The sequence below is a fragment of the Gymnogyps californianus genome, chromosome 1 (genome assembly GCF_018139145.2).
Source record: "Gymnogyps californianus isolate 813 chromosome 1, ASM1813914v2, whole genome shotgun sequence".
Taxonomy (NCBI): domain Eukaryota; kingdom Metazoa; phylum Chordata; class Aves; order Accipitriformes; family Cathartidae; genus Gymnogyps; species Gymnogyps californianus.
In genome coordinates, this window is record NC_059471.1 from 10,860,534 (window position 1) to 10,877,533 (window position 17,000).

The 17,000-nt window shown below is 41.5% G+C and overlaps 1 protein-coding gene across 3 annotated transcripts in view; it reads left to right on the forward strand.

Annotated features, from left to right (window-relative positions):
- Positions 1 to 17,000, forward strand: part of FAT3 (FAT atypical cadherin 3) — a 322,500-nt gene that overhangs the window by 248,689 nt on the left and 56,811 nt on the right. For all 3 annotated transcript variants that reach the window (XM_050900494.1, XM_050900497.1, XM_050900498.1), the window contains 3 exons: positions 5,620 to 5,816; positions 6,851 to 7,004; positions 9,786 to 10,019. In XM_050900494.1, the coding sequence (XP_050756451.1) occupies positions 5,620 to 5,816; positions 6,851 to 7,004; positions 9,786 to 10,019 (585 nt within the window). The remainder of the gene's footprint in view (positions 1 to 5,619; positions 5,817 to 6,850; positions 7,005 to 9,785; positions 10,020 to 17,000) is intronic.

The window sequence follows — 17,000 nt, forward strand, 5'->3', positions numbered from 1 at the left end:
CCTTAATTTCTATCACAGTTCAAAATATATCAGATATTTTGCTGGTATTTAGTCTCTGAAAACGTTAGATGTCAAAGCCCAAAACTTTCTCTAATGCCTACTGTACAATTACTGAAGTGTATGAGCTCAGAAATTCCACTGTCTTTGAATATATCCTTTGGATTTATCTAGGAACTGCACTTGAATATTTCATGGAATCATATTAGCTAGATGATTATTCAAATGCTGTGGCTTTCTGGAGGCATTTTGAGCCATAGAAACTTCTGTGAATGCAATAAACAAACTCTGAGGAAAAACAGGACACTGACAAAAAGGGAGAAGAAAACAAATTATGAGAATGACATGTGGATGCACCAAAACCAGCTTTGTGCAAGTGCACCTGGAGGAAAGTAGCACACAGAAGACAGATGGAAAAAATCATCATTTAGGAGATGAAAGAAATAAACATTCTGGGTCAGATGTGATCACTGAAGAGTCCTTTGCACTCTTGAGAAATACAAACGCTTATTGCAGTCTTCTGGTCAACTTTGAAAAGGGGTAGATACATTCTGGTGGATAAATATATATTCTGTTTTGAACTCCTTCAGTTTAGGATCGGTTTCCATGATTACTGGCAAGTAGTTGCCATTTTCAAATCCACCTTCATCTGCATTTGATGGTGGGGGAAAAAAATTTGCACTTACCCTTTGTTTTTTGTAGTTTGATAGCAGCTGGAGATGTTCACAAAGCAAAAGCACTATGTATAAATCTTAATAGAAAATCAATAGGAAGCGCAGATGACACAATTGCACTTAGGGAGCAGAGTAGTTTTCTTTTGAAGGCTCATTTGAGGTCATTGCCTATATCATTTGAGGCAGTTTGGCTAAAACCAGGGCTCTGCTGATGTTTAGCTAGGATGTTTAGCCAGCCTAGACCCAGCCAGATATTACTGAGATTTAACAGTGGTAAACTAGGAAAAGCCACCAGAAAAAAGTAAGTTGCTAAGACTTTGGTACAGAGAAGTATTTTGTGTTCCTCAGTGATGTTAATTAGGCTCCATCAGGCACGTAAATCTAAGGGCAGACAATAGTCTTTAAGCTTGGTTCAGCTCAATACAAGGAAGATGGACAGTGTGTTTTGGAAGAAAGAACTGGTATTGTACACAGTAGGTTTTTTGCTGGGTTGGTTGCCCAGTATGAGCAAAGTGATGTTTTTTGTTTGTTTTTATTTTATATTTGAGATCCTGGAGTTCTGGAGAAATGGATGTTTCAGTGTTTGGGGAGGACTTGTACTGCAGGCTGAAGAACAGTGTCTGCAATTTTACAATAGTAAAGCTAAGAGGACTGGGTTTATCATTTTAGCAGCTCAGTAAACATGCAACATCTTGAACGGGGAGTGGAGGATAAACCTATTGATTTTATGTGATGCAAATGCCTAGAGTTCTAATTGGGAATTGAAAGTATCTAAATAAATGCATAAATGTAAGAGAGAAACTAAATAAATAAGTAAATATTCAGTCCTCCCTCCCAGATCAGGACATTGCAGTGAAAACTGATACTGTTGGCTTCTAGTTTTCAGTTCCCTTTTAGCCGTTATAATTCCCTCTGTGTGTGCTTTAGTAATGATGTGTGTCAGGATTTGTTTATTTTGGATCACCGTGTCTCTGCATTTCAGCATTTCATTTGTATCTGGCTGTTTTCCTTCTTTACTTAAACTTGAGCTTGATTTGGCTTTGTACTATTTGCTGACTAGGGAGGGAGGGAGAGCATTATTTAAACTTCAAGTAACAAAAGATAAAAGATAATGCTGATTCTTTTAGCCTCAAAGCCTTTCTAAAAAGTTACTGGAGTGTTTTTTGTAGCTAGCATTTCACTGTTGTGACATTCAAAGCAGAACATAAGAAAACTGCCAAAAGATTTTAAAGAATCCATTAATACATGTAGTCAGGAGGCTTCCGTTTAGAAAAGCTACATTATTCAGAGCGAAAAACTAATTAATTAGAACGCCCCTTGGAAACTGAATCTGCTTACATATATTAGTGAAAAAGTTAATTAATCACTGCAGAATGAGATCTGCGTCAAGACATATGTATAAGTACTAGAAAATGGTTCCCTTGGCCACAGTGTGGATTTTTTTGCCTTGCCTTTTTTAAGAATATTTCCTTGATGGTATTTTAGTGTTTACATCTCATTATTTCTGTTACACTTTATAGTACAACTTAGACCTTTGTCTTCCATCAACAAAGTATATAGCCAGTCCTGAGAAACAAAAAAAATGAAAGGTAGCACTAATGCAAAAGGCATGCAGATAAACTGTTGCACATGTTTGCTGCTTATTGCACAGGTTTCTTGGTCATTCAAATTGATCCTTTTCTAGTGAAGTAAAGGGGGGGAAAAGGGATCCCAAGGACCTTTTTTTATACATATTCCCCAAATTCCTATGTATGATTTAAAAGCCATTCCATCAACAACAAAGCAACAGTGATTTTAAAATTGCTCCAAGCTAGTGTTACTGCCAGCTGTAAAAGCCACCAGCTGATTTTAATTAGATTTTACCTTTTCTCTTTTCTTAGCAATGAGATACCCATACCTTGAGTGTATTGCTTCATAGTTGGTCAGGACAGTTAATCATGTCCTTTTACAAAAGGACTAATATGCAGGAAAGCACCGATTGATATCACAAAGCTAAATAAGAATATTTAAGACCATTTTTATTAATGGTTTACAACATTAAACTCACTATGACAAGATTACAGCCTTTTATAAAGGAGAGTTAAGCTTTTTTATGCTAGTGCTGAACTGAATAGGGAGAATTTAATGTCACTCAGCAGGGGTCTACCTTCTTTGAAGTCCCATTAAGACTCAAGTCAATGGACAGATTCTCATTGCCTTGGATTGTATCCAGATCTGGCCTGTAGTGCACATCGACATACTGTGTAACTCTCTTTAAGAGAAATGTGTGTTTATATCACGCAACAGATTAAACAAGGTTTAACTGAGTCCTCTGATGTTTATTCCAGACTGTCGTAGAAATCAGTGGGAAAACTGGGATCTGCTTGGTTTTGTAATCGAAAAAGGTGATTTTCTATCAACAGAAAATATCTGTGTTTGATATACCAGTATTGTGCTCTGTATGATTAGAGGGCCTTTTTTAATTATAACGCTTATCTGACTAATTTTCTGGAAATCTTATTCATTACAACGTGCTTTTTTGACACATTTACAGCTAGGACAAATGGTGATGCTTAACAAGAAAGATTTGCTCAGCCTGTCTCAACTGACTTAGTTTTCATATTAAATAGCAACCAGTCTATCTTGTCATTGGTAGCTAATAAAGAAGGCATAGATTACAGCTTGTGACCTCTTTTCTGCTTTTTGATGTAGAAAGAAGGTATGAAATATGCATTAGACTTTTTTTACTTGGTTTTAAGCTCAGATTCAAGTTCAGATCTTCTCTGCCTTGTTTTTTTGCTAAGAAGGTCCCTGGGAACTGACAGAATTGTGACACCAGCAGCAACAACAGTGATGCCTAATCGCTTGACAGCAGAGGCAGCTCAAATAAATTCAGCCTTGGATTTTTTTAAAATACTTATTTACTCAAACATTCAACACAAGTACTAGAGAGGAAGGTTTAAGAGCCTGGTCTTTCCATTGAGCTTGGATAGATCTCATGACACATTTCAGGACCCTGAATAAGGTGTAAGCAAAAGTACACTAGCATGCTTGACATTCTTGATCCTGTTACAAGAAAGAATAAGCATTCCCTTAATATTTTTATTCCACTTTTATACATGAGAAACATGGAAAGTAGTTCTCAGATTGCATTTCTTCATGGGAGAGCACAGGAGAAAGCTTAATATGGTGGGGAAAGAGCTAGTAGCGGGTTAGCTGGAAATAAAGTTCATCCAGTGGAGCAGTGTGATGCTTTTTTCTATGTCCTCACTCAGTTTAGCACATGAGTTTGCTATGACTATAGTGCTCTATCCTAAATTATTAAATGTGCAGATATGTTTTTGCAGACCAAGGTTATGTTAGATGCTGGGCACAGAAGACTAAGTAGTTGGCTTTACTGGTTTTGGCTGGGATAGAATTAATTTTCTTCATAGCAGCTGGTATGGTGCTATGTTTTGGTTTTGTGACCAAAACAGTGTTGATACCACAGGGATGTTTTAGCTATTGCTGAGCAGTGCTTACACAGAGTCAAGGCTTTTTCTGCTTCTCACACAAACCCACCAGCGAGTAGGCTGGGGGTGCACAAGGAGTTGGGAGGGGACACAGCCGGGACAGCTGACCCCAACTGACCAAAGGGATGTCCCATATTGAATGACATCATGCTCAGCAATAAACACTGGAGGAAGAAGGAGGAAGGGGGGATGTTCGGAGTCATGCCATTTGTCTTCCCAAGTAACTGTTACAGGTGATGGAGCCCTGCTTTCCTGGAAATGGCTGAACACCTGCCATGAATTCCTTACTTTGCTTTGCTTACACACGCAGCTTTTGCTTTACCCGCTAAACTGTCTTTATCTCAACCCACGAGTTTCCGCACTTTTACCCTTCTGATTCTCTCCCCCTTCCTGCTGAGGGGAGAATGAGCGAGCGGCTGTGTGGGGCTTAGCTGCCTACCAGGGTTAAGCTACAACATTGGTTTAAAAGATTTTACTGTCTGGTCTGACAGGAGGTTGAGATCAGGCTCAGAGAAAGGTGATTGAAGGTGGTTTCTTCATGGAGCAGGCACGGGACTGTACCATTTCAGATGAAAGAGTAAATAACCGTTGGAAACATTAACAACAACTGTGCCCGCCTTGATTATTGTACCCTTCTGCATGTGATGTGTCCTTCCTTCCTTCCTGAGGATGATGTGGACCAAAACTTTCCCTCTCCCAACCTGCTTTTGTCACGAGGCAGTTTAATCATGTGGAAGAGCAACATTGCCAGGTTGAGTGTCAGTGTTACAGCAGGATAAAAAGCTGTTCTGCTTCATCTCCTGCACTCCTTTCACCAGCTTTCACTCTCGGATATATTTGATCTAATTGTACTGCTTATCTTCCAACTGCTCCTCAAATGACCTCTTGTTAGGACTATTTAATACTAATGTGCCTTCCTGTGTCGTGCAAACTTTTTTTAAAACTAGAATTTTAATGAGCAGAAGAACGGCGCAGCTGTATGATAAAGCTTTCATTAGAGGATTCCTTAATAGAACCCACTTCCAGTCCTTGATTGCATAATCAACAGCTAATGAAATTGTCTTGGTAACAAGAGCTACGGTGTATTACATCCTCTCTGGAGACTAAGTGGAAAGACAATTGTACCAGCCTGAGAGGACTATTGATTGTTCACAGTTTGAATTTGATTGCCCTTACGGGGAACTAAACAAGAGATCGTCTTCAGCTCTGCTAAATGGATTTTGTTTCCACTGAAAGTTATTGGTTCACTTTCATACAAGGCGTTCAGAGGGCAATAAACACAGGGAGCGTAATCTCATTACAGATTTCCTGAGTCTGTGAGTTTGAAAGCACCGATCACTGTAAAACAAATGACGGCTGCTTTGTTCAGGTCCTCTGCGATGTGTCTGTGTGTTTATACTAGGTGGGAGCTCTGAAGGGACGCCCCAGCCCATTGCATGTTGCTTCTCTCGTTGCAGGAGGGAATCCCAAAGGGAAGTTCGCTCTGGGACTGGTTCAGAATGAGTGGAAGGTTTATGTTAAAAGGCCTCTAGATCGGGAAGAGCAAGACGTTTATTATCTGAACATCACCGCCACAGATGGCCTCTTTGTAACCCAAGCTGCCGTGGAAGTGACCGTCACTGATGTTAATGATAATAATCCAGTTTGTGAACAGGTGAGTTAGCAACACCCGTGGCAATCGACTGTTGTGTTGAAAGCGATGGTTTCCCTATGGGTGTCCCTGCTATTTACACGTACTCACAGGTGATGCCCATTTTCATCCTTAAGGTCTTAGTTGAAGAATCTGGAGTGATATGGGAGAGGAGCAGGATAAAGAAGTCCTGTGAAGCCAAGATTGAAGGATAATGATCTAGTAAAGCTAGCAAAGAAGTCTTGTCCACAGTGGCCTTAGTTGGCTTTAGAAAAAATACAGTGTTGTGAGGTGGCACTGGGCAGCGACTCCTCCCCTGCAGAAAAAATGTGCTTTCCCTTCACAACCAATCTGGAAATGTCTTCAATCTAATTTAACTCCAGCCTTCCTGAACGTGGCAGATGCCAGAGACCCAGTGGAAAAGGCAGAAGAATGTACCTTGCTCTCACGTTGTCAGGCATGCGTGCAGTGTGGCCTGACCACAGCTTTCACAGTCCTAGCTGTCTCTTACTCTGTGGAAAGGCAATGTGGGGAACTGATATTACTGCAATAGAAAGGTCTGTGTGAAAGAAAAGACATGATGAAATCCAGAGTTCCTTGATGGTACGGCTCACAGAATCTTATATATATATCTGTAGGTATATACTCATATAATTCCCATCATTACATTATCACTGATGGACCACTGTCATTGCAAGCATCACCCTGGGGAATCACAGTCTGTATCTCCCTCAAACACTGGTGGATGAGGTGATAAAAACAGTTGTCTTCGTTAGCACACTCATCAAAGTTTCCATTTCCTGGGTGTTGGTGAAACAAAGAGAAGAAAATGAGACCACATTTAACACCTAAGACGAGCCCTATTAAGAGTCATAATTTGGCATTGTTTTTGTGACACCTCAAAGTCTGACAGTGATTTGAATTTCTAGGAATGTGTTACGTAAAGGAAAATTGTGTCCTATGTAGAAAGATGCACTACAGAGAGTTTAAAAAAAAGGTTGTGCAAAGACTATAAAATACTGTTACAGCATAGCTTACACTTCTGTTTTTGTCTCTAGGTTGCATACACAGCACTGTTTCCTGAAGACATTCCATCGAACAAAGTCATTCTTAAAATCAGTGCTAAAGATGCTGACATTGGGTCCAATGGTGAAATTCGCTATTCTCTCTATGGTTCTGGGAACAATAAATTTTTCTTAGATCCAGAAAATGGTAAGATGACAACTGAATGTTTCTGAATAGTCTTCTTAATCCCTCAACATCTGTGGGTGCTAGTTTCCTTAACTAGAGTTAGGTTATGCTTGGTTATCAGCCAGTTGTTCCAGTTATGGCAGGCGTGGATGACCACTTCTGAAGTGATGGTGGTAGGAGGGAGAAAGAGGGACATCTTTGTTGTCCAGGTTGAATGTTATAATCAGAACAGTGAATAGCGACCCTTTTGTTTCCCTGCCAGACCTCAAGTTAGGTCAGAGATGTATCATGGAATCATAGAATCATAAAATAGTTTGGGTTGGAAGGGACCTTTAAAGGTCATGTAGTCCAACCCCCCCTGCAATGAGCAGGGACACCTTTCACCAGATCAGGTTGCTCAGAGCCCCATCCAACCTAACCTTGAATGTTTCCAGAGATGGGGCATATACCACCTCTCTGGGCAACCTGTTCCAGTGTTTCTCCACCCTCACTGTAAAAATTTCTTCCTTATATCTAGTCTGAATCTACCCTCTTTTAGTTTAAAACCATTACCCCTTGTCCTATTGCAACAGGACCTGCTAAAATGTTTGTCCCCATCTTTCTTATAAGCCCCCTTTAAGTACTGAAAGGCCGCAATAAGATGTCCCCGGAGCCTTCTCTCCTCCAGGGTGAACAACCCCAACTCTCTCAGCCTTTCTTCATAGGAGAGCTGTTCCAGCCCTCTGATCATTTTTGTGCCCTCCCCTGGACCCACTCCAACAGGTCCATGTCTTTCCTGTGCTGACGACTCCGGAGCTGGATGCAGTACTCCAGGGTGGGGTCTCTCCAGCAGAGCAGAGGAGCAGAATCACCTCCCTCAACCTGCTGGCCGTGTTTCTTTTGATGCAGCCCAGGATACAGTTGGCTTTCTGGGCTGTGAGCACACATTGCCAGCACACGTCCAGCTTTTCATCCACCGGTACCCCCAAGTCCTTCTCTGCAGGGCTGCTCTCAATCCCTTCATCCCCAGCCTGTATTGATTCCAGGGGTTGCCCCGACCCATGTGCAGGACCTTGCACTTGGCCTTGTTGAACCTCATGAGGTTCACATGGGCCCACTTCTCAAGCTTGTCCAGGTCCCTCTGGATGGCATCCTGTCCCTTAGCCGTGTCAGCTGCACCACTCAGCTTGGTGTTCTCTGCAAACTTGCTGAGGGTGCACTCGATCCCACTGTCAATGTCACTGATGAAGACATTAAACAGTACTGGTCCCAATACGGACCCCTGAGGGACACCACTTGTCACTGATCTCCATCTGGACATTGAGCCGTTGACCACTACCCTCTGGATGCGACCATCCAACCAATTCCTCATCCACCGAACAGTCCATCCATCAAATCCATATCTCTCCAATTTAGAGAGAAGGATGTTGTGAGGGACTGTGTTAAAGGCCTTACAGAAGTCCAGATAGATGGCATCAGTAGCACTTCCCTTGTCCACTGATGTAGCCACTCCATCATAGAAGGCCACTAGGTTGTTCAAGCAAGACTTGCCCTTGGTGAAGCCATGCTGGCTGTCTCAAATCACCTCCCTGTCCTCCATGTGCCTGTCCTGGAGTCTTTTTGGTACAGAAGAGGAGAAGATGCCAACATGGTTCTCCTTCACCTTCAGACGTCACTTCTTCCACCTTGGTCTAGATATATTGGTATTTAGACCCTGTAAAAAAGACGTTCCTTTTATACACAGATTTTGGGGGAGAAAGGATATCAGTAATGAATTTGTGGGCACAGTGGAATGCTACAAAGGTCTTGTACATTTGGCAGTTGGTCTGGAAAAAGATGCTGATCTCTGCTAAGATCTAGATTTTATGGTTGTTATGAAGCAAAGCTAAATAAAATCATTTTCCCATGAAGAAAAATCCCACCCCTCTGTTATTCTTAGGAATTTGGTTACCATAATGATAGACTAAGTCCTTCCCTGTGCAATGCCTCCTCCGCCTGACTAGCAGGAGGCAGCGCCCACTATTGCAGTAGCATTACTGATGGAAGAGGAGGTGTTTGGAGATCTATGCGGTGTGTGGATGGAGAAGTATTGCCCTCTTCAAGAACAAATTTTGTATTTAACTGCAAATTACACCCTTTACAAAATTAACCCAAAACTTATCTTCCAACTAGTAGTGGCTGTTTGCTGATATGACAATGTTTGGCAGTTGTTTATCTGTGCAGTGGAAAATGGATCATGGGTAAAGCTCTCACAGTCTGAGTAAGCTGGCTTTTTGTTGCTGTTAATGTTTATTGTCATACCTGTCTCTGCATGAGAATAAGAAGTTTGTTTCAAACTAGATGCCAGAGGTATCTACAGGAATTCAGAGCTAGTTGGAGATTGCTTTGTGGGGAGAAGAGAGGGAGATGTTGATGTTGTTTTTTAACAGTAGCGTTAGAAAACTTTAGAGTTCATTATGGCTACTGTCATCAGATTCAGGATGTGTTTCTATGTCTAGCAGTCTATAAATCTTGAGAGTAACAGAAAGACAGACTTGGAAGAAACACAGTGGTGTTCATATGGGTGAAGTTGTAGGCTGTTGAAGGCCACCATGAGTGGCTTGTCCTCCCTGCACTCATATTGGCAGCTCACTTTGTTGGGTAAAGAGGAGTGAGAATTGACACTGCTGTGAGTTTTTAATCCATTCATTGGAATAAGCAAGGTTGATTTTTTTTTCTCTTTCCTATTCCTGTGAAATACATGTTTTTGAGATACTCACTCTATCTGGAATTAGTGATGTTGCTACAGTAGTAATGATGGCTGCTGCTTTTAATCAATTTTAGGTGAGCTGAAATCCTTGGCCCCTCTCGACCGAGAGAAAATCCCTGCGTACAACTTGGTTGCCCGAGCCACAGATGGTGGTGGCAGGTTTTGCCAATCAGAAATCCATCTTATTTTAGAAGACGTTAATGATAATCCACCAGTGTTTTCATCTGATCACTACACCGCATGTGTCTATGAGAATACAGCCACTAAAGCTTTGTTAACAAGAGTCCAAGCCACTGATCCTGATGTTGGTAAGTGAATAACGCTGCGAACAATAATTAATGTTCAGGAAGACTCTGTGGGTTGGTGGAATTGCAATACAGATTACTTTTTCTATTGCTGCCTTTCCTCAGTCTTTCCTCCTTTTGCTTCTGCATCCTCCCCATTTTTCTCTCTTCTGTTTCTTTACATCGAAATGCTTGTGGCTGAGCTTGACATAATGGTGTTACAAACAGAAAAGCATTTCAGCAGCCACAGAAGCATGTAGTCTTTTATTGTCTTGATCAGTGATAGCTATGTTTAGGGGTAAATGACAGTTTTGGGGGTAAATTCCATCTTTCTTCCTTCAGTGGTCTCACCTCTTTTCTTGAGCCATGATTTTGAATACCCATGCCTCTATTTATACAAATAATATAGTTATGTGCCATAGGGACCTATACCTGATTAATCACAGCTTTTCTAGAGTTTTATACTGCTATAACTCCTATTTGTTCCAGTTGGTTACCTTAGCATAAAACTATTGTTGTACACTGTGAATGTACATTATAAATGTTCTGGTTATTTAACTGTGCATTCTTTTAAAGTGTAATAGTTTTTTATATGAGGACCTTAACCTTGAAATCTGGGCCCAATTATAAATATTTAAAGTGGTTTTTTGCACAACACAGTGGTAAAACCCACCGAATATCAGATTTTTTTTTTGGCTCATTCACTTCAGTTGGAATAAATAAATCCCATAGTTTATTTTTTCTTCCTGTGGTTTTGGAGATGTTTTGTAAAAACTGTGGCCTGAGTAGCTTCACATAAAAAGCAGACCTTTCATTGAATGAAAAAATATTTCATGTTAAAATCTTTTTTTTTGAAGTACAGTGCATGCTGGAAGTCTCAGTTGTTACTAAGGCTGATAATGTAAATATACAGGAATCAGTAAAGGAGCAGCAAGTATACATTAATGTAACTACGAAGAGCTGCATTATATGCCTTGGTTGAAAAATCACAATTAAAATTATGATACTGTCCTGCAGTGAAAAGCCAATTACTGGTAGTAAACTACTGAACAGTCTGAAGACCCAGCGTTGTTGTTTTCCACTGTTGTCTTAATTACCATTTTTCTCATAGGTGAGATGACATTCAAGGAGAGAGGGAAGACAGAAAGAATTAGAATAAAAAGTTGTCAATAAACATTCTTGCTAGCACCAACTTTACATAATAAGATGGTTAGCAATGAAAAAAAACCCCGTGAGCTAATTGCTACATCTTCCTTCTGAAATTAGATAAGTTAAAGGGAGGGATGCATGTGATGAATGAGAAGGGGCTATGTACTTCCTTACTGATTAGACCTGAAAATCAAACAAGATATTGTGTCATATGAAAGTGACTCTGGTCTCTAAAATTGGATTTTATATTAATTACTGTTCTATTAGTCCATAATAAAATCACTGATTCCCTATTGCTCCATAATGAATGAGTTCAGGTAGTGTAATGTTCCCATCACAGACAAAAATGTATTATTGATATTCCTGATGGGTTATGATATTCCTGTAAGATTTTGTGGTGCGTTGTCCTGAAAACATCAGTGGAGCCAGTAATCATCATATAAATCAATTTTTAACATTCAGGAAACATCTTACTGTCAGTCTTAGAATTTGCCTGTTCTTCTGCTTTGGGCTTTGAAGAGCCACGTACTGTAAGGATAGGAGTATCAGTATAGAAGCCATTGAGATAAAACTTGAGAGAAGTTAATTTGTGGTCTGCAACTAAACACAATTTGACATAAAACTGAAAATATTGTGGTCAGACACTGTTGGATAATTAAGACATTTTCCAGTTAACAGGAAAATAGTGTTTTATCTGCCTTGTGCCTTTGCTATCTCTTGAAGTTCCTGAACTCATAATATCCTGGGAAATTTCAGGACTGGAACATAAACTGTTGTTTAATATATTTGTAATTTGGATACATGCTTAGAAACTAGCTGTACCGGCTGGATGCACTGGAGGACAGATGTGATTCTTCTTCACAGTATTCAACAAAAGAAAATGGCTTTAACTGTTTAACTCTAGTAGCACGCAAGTTCGTTTTACGTAACCTCTCCATGTAGCTAGGTATCTTAAGTTAAATGATGGCTTGAAGGAGAGGGAATATACATACGTCCCTTTGTTAAGACATATTAGTAACTTTAATATAAAACAATTCTTTCTCCCATCCTGCTTCCATTGGAAATTCTTAATATTTCCACAAGATAATATTTCCTACTAACTCACCACCATCAGGTTTGGAAATTTGCAAACTAAGAAATGAAAGAGAAATGCTGGTTTTACAGTTTTTTAGAGAAATTCACAGGGAGCAGTGGATTTTCCAGCTCCCACTGTCTTCAAATCAAAGTGCCAAATTAATCCATTCTGTTCAAATTAAGGCAGAGGAAGAGCTGGAGTGAATGCTGAGGTGTAATTATCTGAGCAAATCCATCAGACAACTACAGTATCAGCCCATTTCAAAGGAATTAGGGTCATGCTAGAGCAGCAACACTGAGAAAACCTACATGGGTCTTTGTGGCAAGCATGACATTAAAAAATTGATACACTTCAAAATAAACCTGGAGCCCAAACCTGAGCTGCAGGTGCATACTCATTTCCAGTGCTGCTCGTGTTTTCTGCACGCATACAGTGTTGCAGCCTTGCTCGCACAATACAAGAATGAATGACAACATGGTCCAAGCTCAGCAGTGCTTTAAGTGATGGTTAAATCCTGCCTCACTTGCAGCTGCTTTGCCTTGCGAATGACCTCCATGCTCAGGCCTGTTTCCGTGATGATTGATGGTGTAGTCTACCGAAGGCAGAAGCACTTACTGTACTAAATATGAACAGTGTGTCATCTGTCCTTCTGCAGTCCTCTTCATCACCACTGGGGCATCGGCAGTTCCACACCATCCACATTTGTAGTCAGTTTAGTGATTTCACTGACCTGTTGATTTTTTTCTGGGTTTGTGATGAATATGGGGTTCTAATTTCGCTCAAAATGGGAACGACGTTGTCAGCCAGCCCTGTCTTGCCTGCCACGGCTGCCTTCCAGCCTCTGCCTTATCCTATGGTTAAAGCCATGGCTGGTACCCGCTCGTGCAGGTCCTCCCCCATTCCCTGCACAACCATAGATAGACTAGGTTGTCTTGGAGCCAGCACCTTGTATTGCATGCAGCCAATGTGCAGGAAAACACAGGCATGTAGGTAGACGAAAAATTGGCAGGAGTGGTCTTTATTTGGTTGCAAAGAGTTCCCCGCAGTGCACAGACCTCCCTGCTCTGTCCTCAGCTGTCCCTCACCCCTGCGCCCCTTCTCCAGCCCCAGAGCCTGTATGAGTACATTGCACAGGAGGTGTGGTGAGATGCGGCCTGCAAGGAGCCAGCTGGTGCCCAGGTTATGGTCTGGCTAGCCAAATCTAGGAGTTTCTCAGAGACACAATTCAGACTGATCTGATTCTTCCTTGAATAGCAGTCACACCTCAGACAGCAAAGGCCCGCACCCACTCACTTGCCCAGCCAGGCAGTCCTCCTTTGCCAGCTGCCCTATTCTTTGACATAGTTTTGTCAATGCCTTGCATTTGTCACAGTTCACGGTCCACTTCCCAGCAGGAATGACCCTGTGGTGCCCTGCCCCATTTTTGCGGCATGTACAAATAGCAAATGAGTCAGGAAGGGCCCTCACTGTGGGCTGAAGGTGAGGACCACAGGGTTGTGTGTGGTGACAAGTCAGAGGTGAAGCATTTTGAATGGCCTTGCTGGAAACGTGTCTCCTGCCCTTGTGGATACAGAGGTGTCATGCTGCAGGGTTCACACAGTCACAGAATGGTTGAGGTTGGATGGGACCTCTGGAACATCAGCTTGTCCAACCACTCTGATCAAGCAAGGCCACCTACAGCAGGTTGTCTAGGACTCTGTCCAAATGGGTTTTGGATATGTCCAAGCATGGAAATACTCCCTGAGTGCTGTGCAGCGTGGGCATGCCAGGGCCCCTCTGGGAATAACCAGAGACCTGCACTGTGGGTACAGACAAAATCATAACATCCTCACCATGACCTGGCAGAGTAGTGCAGACAGGCAGCAAACCCACACTGATGCCCTCTCTGATTGCCAGTTCTTCCCAAGCTGGGCATAATTCAGAGAAGAAGAATTAATGGCAGATGAGATTTTGCAGCAGGTATAGTTTGGGGAAATATTCTCCCCTATCTAATAGCAGATTTAATGGCATTGAGTAATGCAACCTAGAAAAATAATAAACAGTGTGCTACTTTTTTCAAAGCATTTTCTCACTTTTGTGCACAGGATGCCCAGACTTACAGATGTGTCCCAGCTTCTGCAGGGCTCATAGCCTCACAGCAGAATGCAGAACAGTCTGAGGTTTATTCGTCAGTTCCAAAAAAAACATCCAGCTGGTTTGGGGGTGGAGAGATTTGAATGATGATCCTGGTTTTCTGTTCTTTGTTCTCTGTATTTGAAGCTTTGGTACTTAGGTGGGTGTGAGGTAAAATATGGGTGTTAAAAGCCTAATTCAGGGAGCCAGGATAAGACTTGAGGCTCTCCCATAGCTAAGTTTATACAGCCAGGTTATACAGGTCAATTGCGGTTGAATTTGGTTGTGTTTTTTAAAGAGTTGTATAGAGTTAAATATTATTTGGACCAAGATTTATGAGAAGGATTCTGTAGTCGTCTGATTAGTGCGTTTGTGTTTAATGTGGAGAGTTTAAATCAATCAAGTCTCTAATCAGTCTGGTTCTTTGTGTGGGGAACTAATTATTCACCTCTTTGCACAAAGTGGAACAGCTGCAGCAGAAGGGACTCAGCCTTTCTGGGGAAGCCATTTGACCTTCTCAGTAGGAGATACCTGCTCCCTAACTCCGACCTTCTCCTCCAAGAAGTACAGGGGAGCAAACTGTGGCCCGACATCTGCCTGGTGAGCAGCTAGGGAACCTGGTGAGCTGGGGGAAGGAGTGCCATTTTCTTTCAGCTTCTGATGGAAAGTTTATCTTGGATTTCAGAGAAGTCTGTGACAAAGCGGATATTTTCCCTGCAAGGTTTGACCTCAGTGATTTTGATGTTTCCATAAAGACTTGGTTTGTCAAAAAAAAAACCAAAACCAAACTCTTACCGCATGCACTCGTAAGGCAGGTGCACAGGAAATAAGAAATGTCTTTTCTAGAGAAGAATGGTGATATAACTTCTCCTTTAGGTTTCAGTCAGTCCAGTCTGGAGTGTACCTACCTCCAGGAGGGTGGTGAAGCAAGCATATTATATCTTCTTTTTCTTCTTGTCCTCTCCTTGTGTCAATGAGAAAAATGAAGAAACTATTAAAACAATAAAAATGAAATATCTGTCAGAAATAATGACTGAGATCTCCGGGGTTTATCACTTGTTTGTAGAAAGTGGCATCAAAGTGCTGGTGAGCACAGCACAGAAAAAAATCACTCTGTTAGGTTGTTCAGTGGGTCACCGCTTTCAAGAACACGTGCATGGAAGTAATGAGTACAGACTTCAACCTTATCAATGGTGGGCTTTGCTCTTGAAGGAATTAGGGCAACTGAGCCTGTTGCACACACAGCTGGGCCACACAGCTCAGCTTGGGGAAGGGTAAAGTGCTGCCAGGTGAGATTGCAGAAGTGTCAGAGGAGTGCAAGACAGTCACAACTTGATTAAAGAGCAGTTCTCTGAATTATATATAATCGCAAGTAACAAAATAATAGAAATACTGAAGTAGATACTGATTTTGGCATTTGCTGGCAAAGCCAATATACAGCAAACCTCTACTTTGCATGGTTTTTTATGTTATTTATTCCTTAAAATGGATCTAGAAACTTTTGAGGCATTCAGGATCTGAAAAAAAAAGAAAACAAGGATTGAAACATGAATAAAAGGAATAACAGAGATAATAAGACAGAAGATTTACTAAAACCCAAAAGCTAATAGGTAAATAACTTTGGCAATGATGCTGGCACTAGCTAGGTGATATTTCTGGATATTGTCTGAGTTTTTGTAAAATAAATATTACAAGATACTTTCCAGAGGATGGCTTATTCTCTTTAAAACATACATGGAGCTTCCTATATCTTTACCCACGTCTTTGCCTCACTGACTTTAGTGCACTAATGCAGGATATGGAAGACCTGAATTATTAATTCCTTTTTCTGCAGCTATTCAAACCAGCATTGTGTAAGTAAGGGGTTATAGTTGAAGTATGGGGTCCTTTCCATTGTTACTGAAGCTGTTTTGAAAAAGAATTCAGGAATCAGCCAGAGGGAAAAAAGACACGAGTGACCATTGCTCTGTAGCCTGGTGGGTGATTGGGTTCTGGGCTCTGTTCCCCAGGGCTTATTCAATGAAAAGTAATAGTCTATGGCAATGCACCCTTTTACTCCTCCTTCTTGGAAAGGTGTCCTTACCATTAGACTTCTGTTCCATAAGGAGAGTGGGAGGGCAATGCCCCACATCCCCCAGTGGGCTGGCCAGTCCTGGGGACACCTACAGGTCCAAGTTCACCTAGTGAGTTGTTCAGGAGAAAACCTAGCTTTTGCCTTCTTAATAAAAGCAGAAGCGCTTCCAGGAATGCAGAGGTACAGCACTTCGGGCCCCTGAAAAATTGCCAAACGAAAATTAAGAGTCAGGCTCTGTGGAGTTTAGACTCACCTAGTGTTAGGCGGTAAACAAACAAGGTGTTTGGGGATTATGCTAGAAAGCTTAGGTTTCTGCCTAAACAAGCCCTACTTCATATTGCTTATTTTGCTTCCCATGCCTAGGCACCCAGGAGGCCTGAATCCTGTCAGTAGTCAGTCTATATGACCCTGCTGTTGAATCTTTCAAAGGGCCAGATTTTTAAAGCTGCAGATAGGTAGTCAGGGGAACTTAGTCACCCAACTTGCATTAAAATAATGAGTATATGTGTATCAAGATGACGAAGAGCTAGTCTGTGTTCAGCAAGCAGAAGTCATCAAACCAATCTCATTTCCTTCTGCAACATGCGAAGAGGCC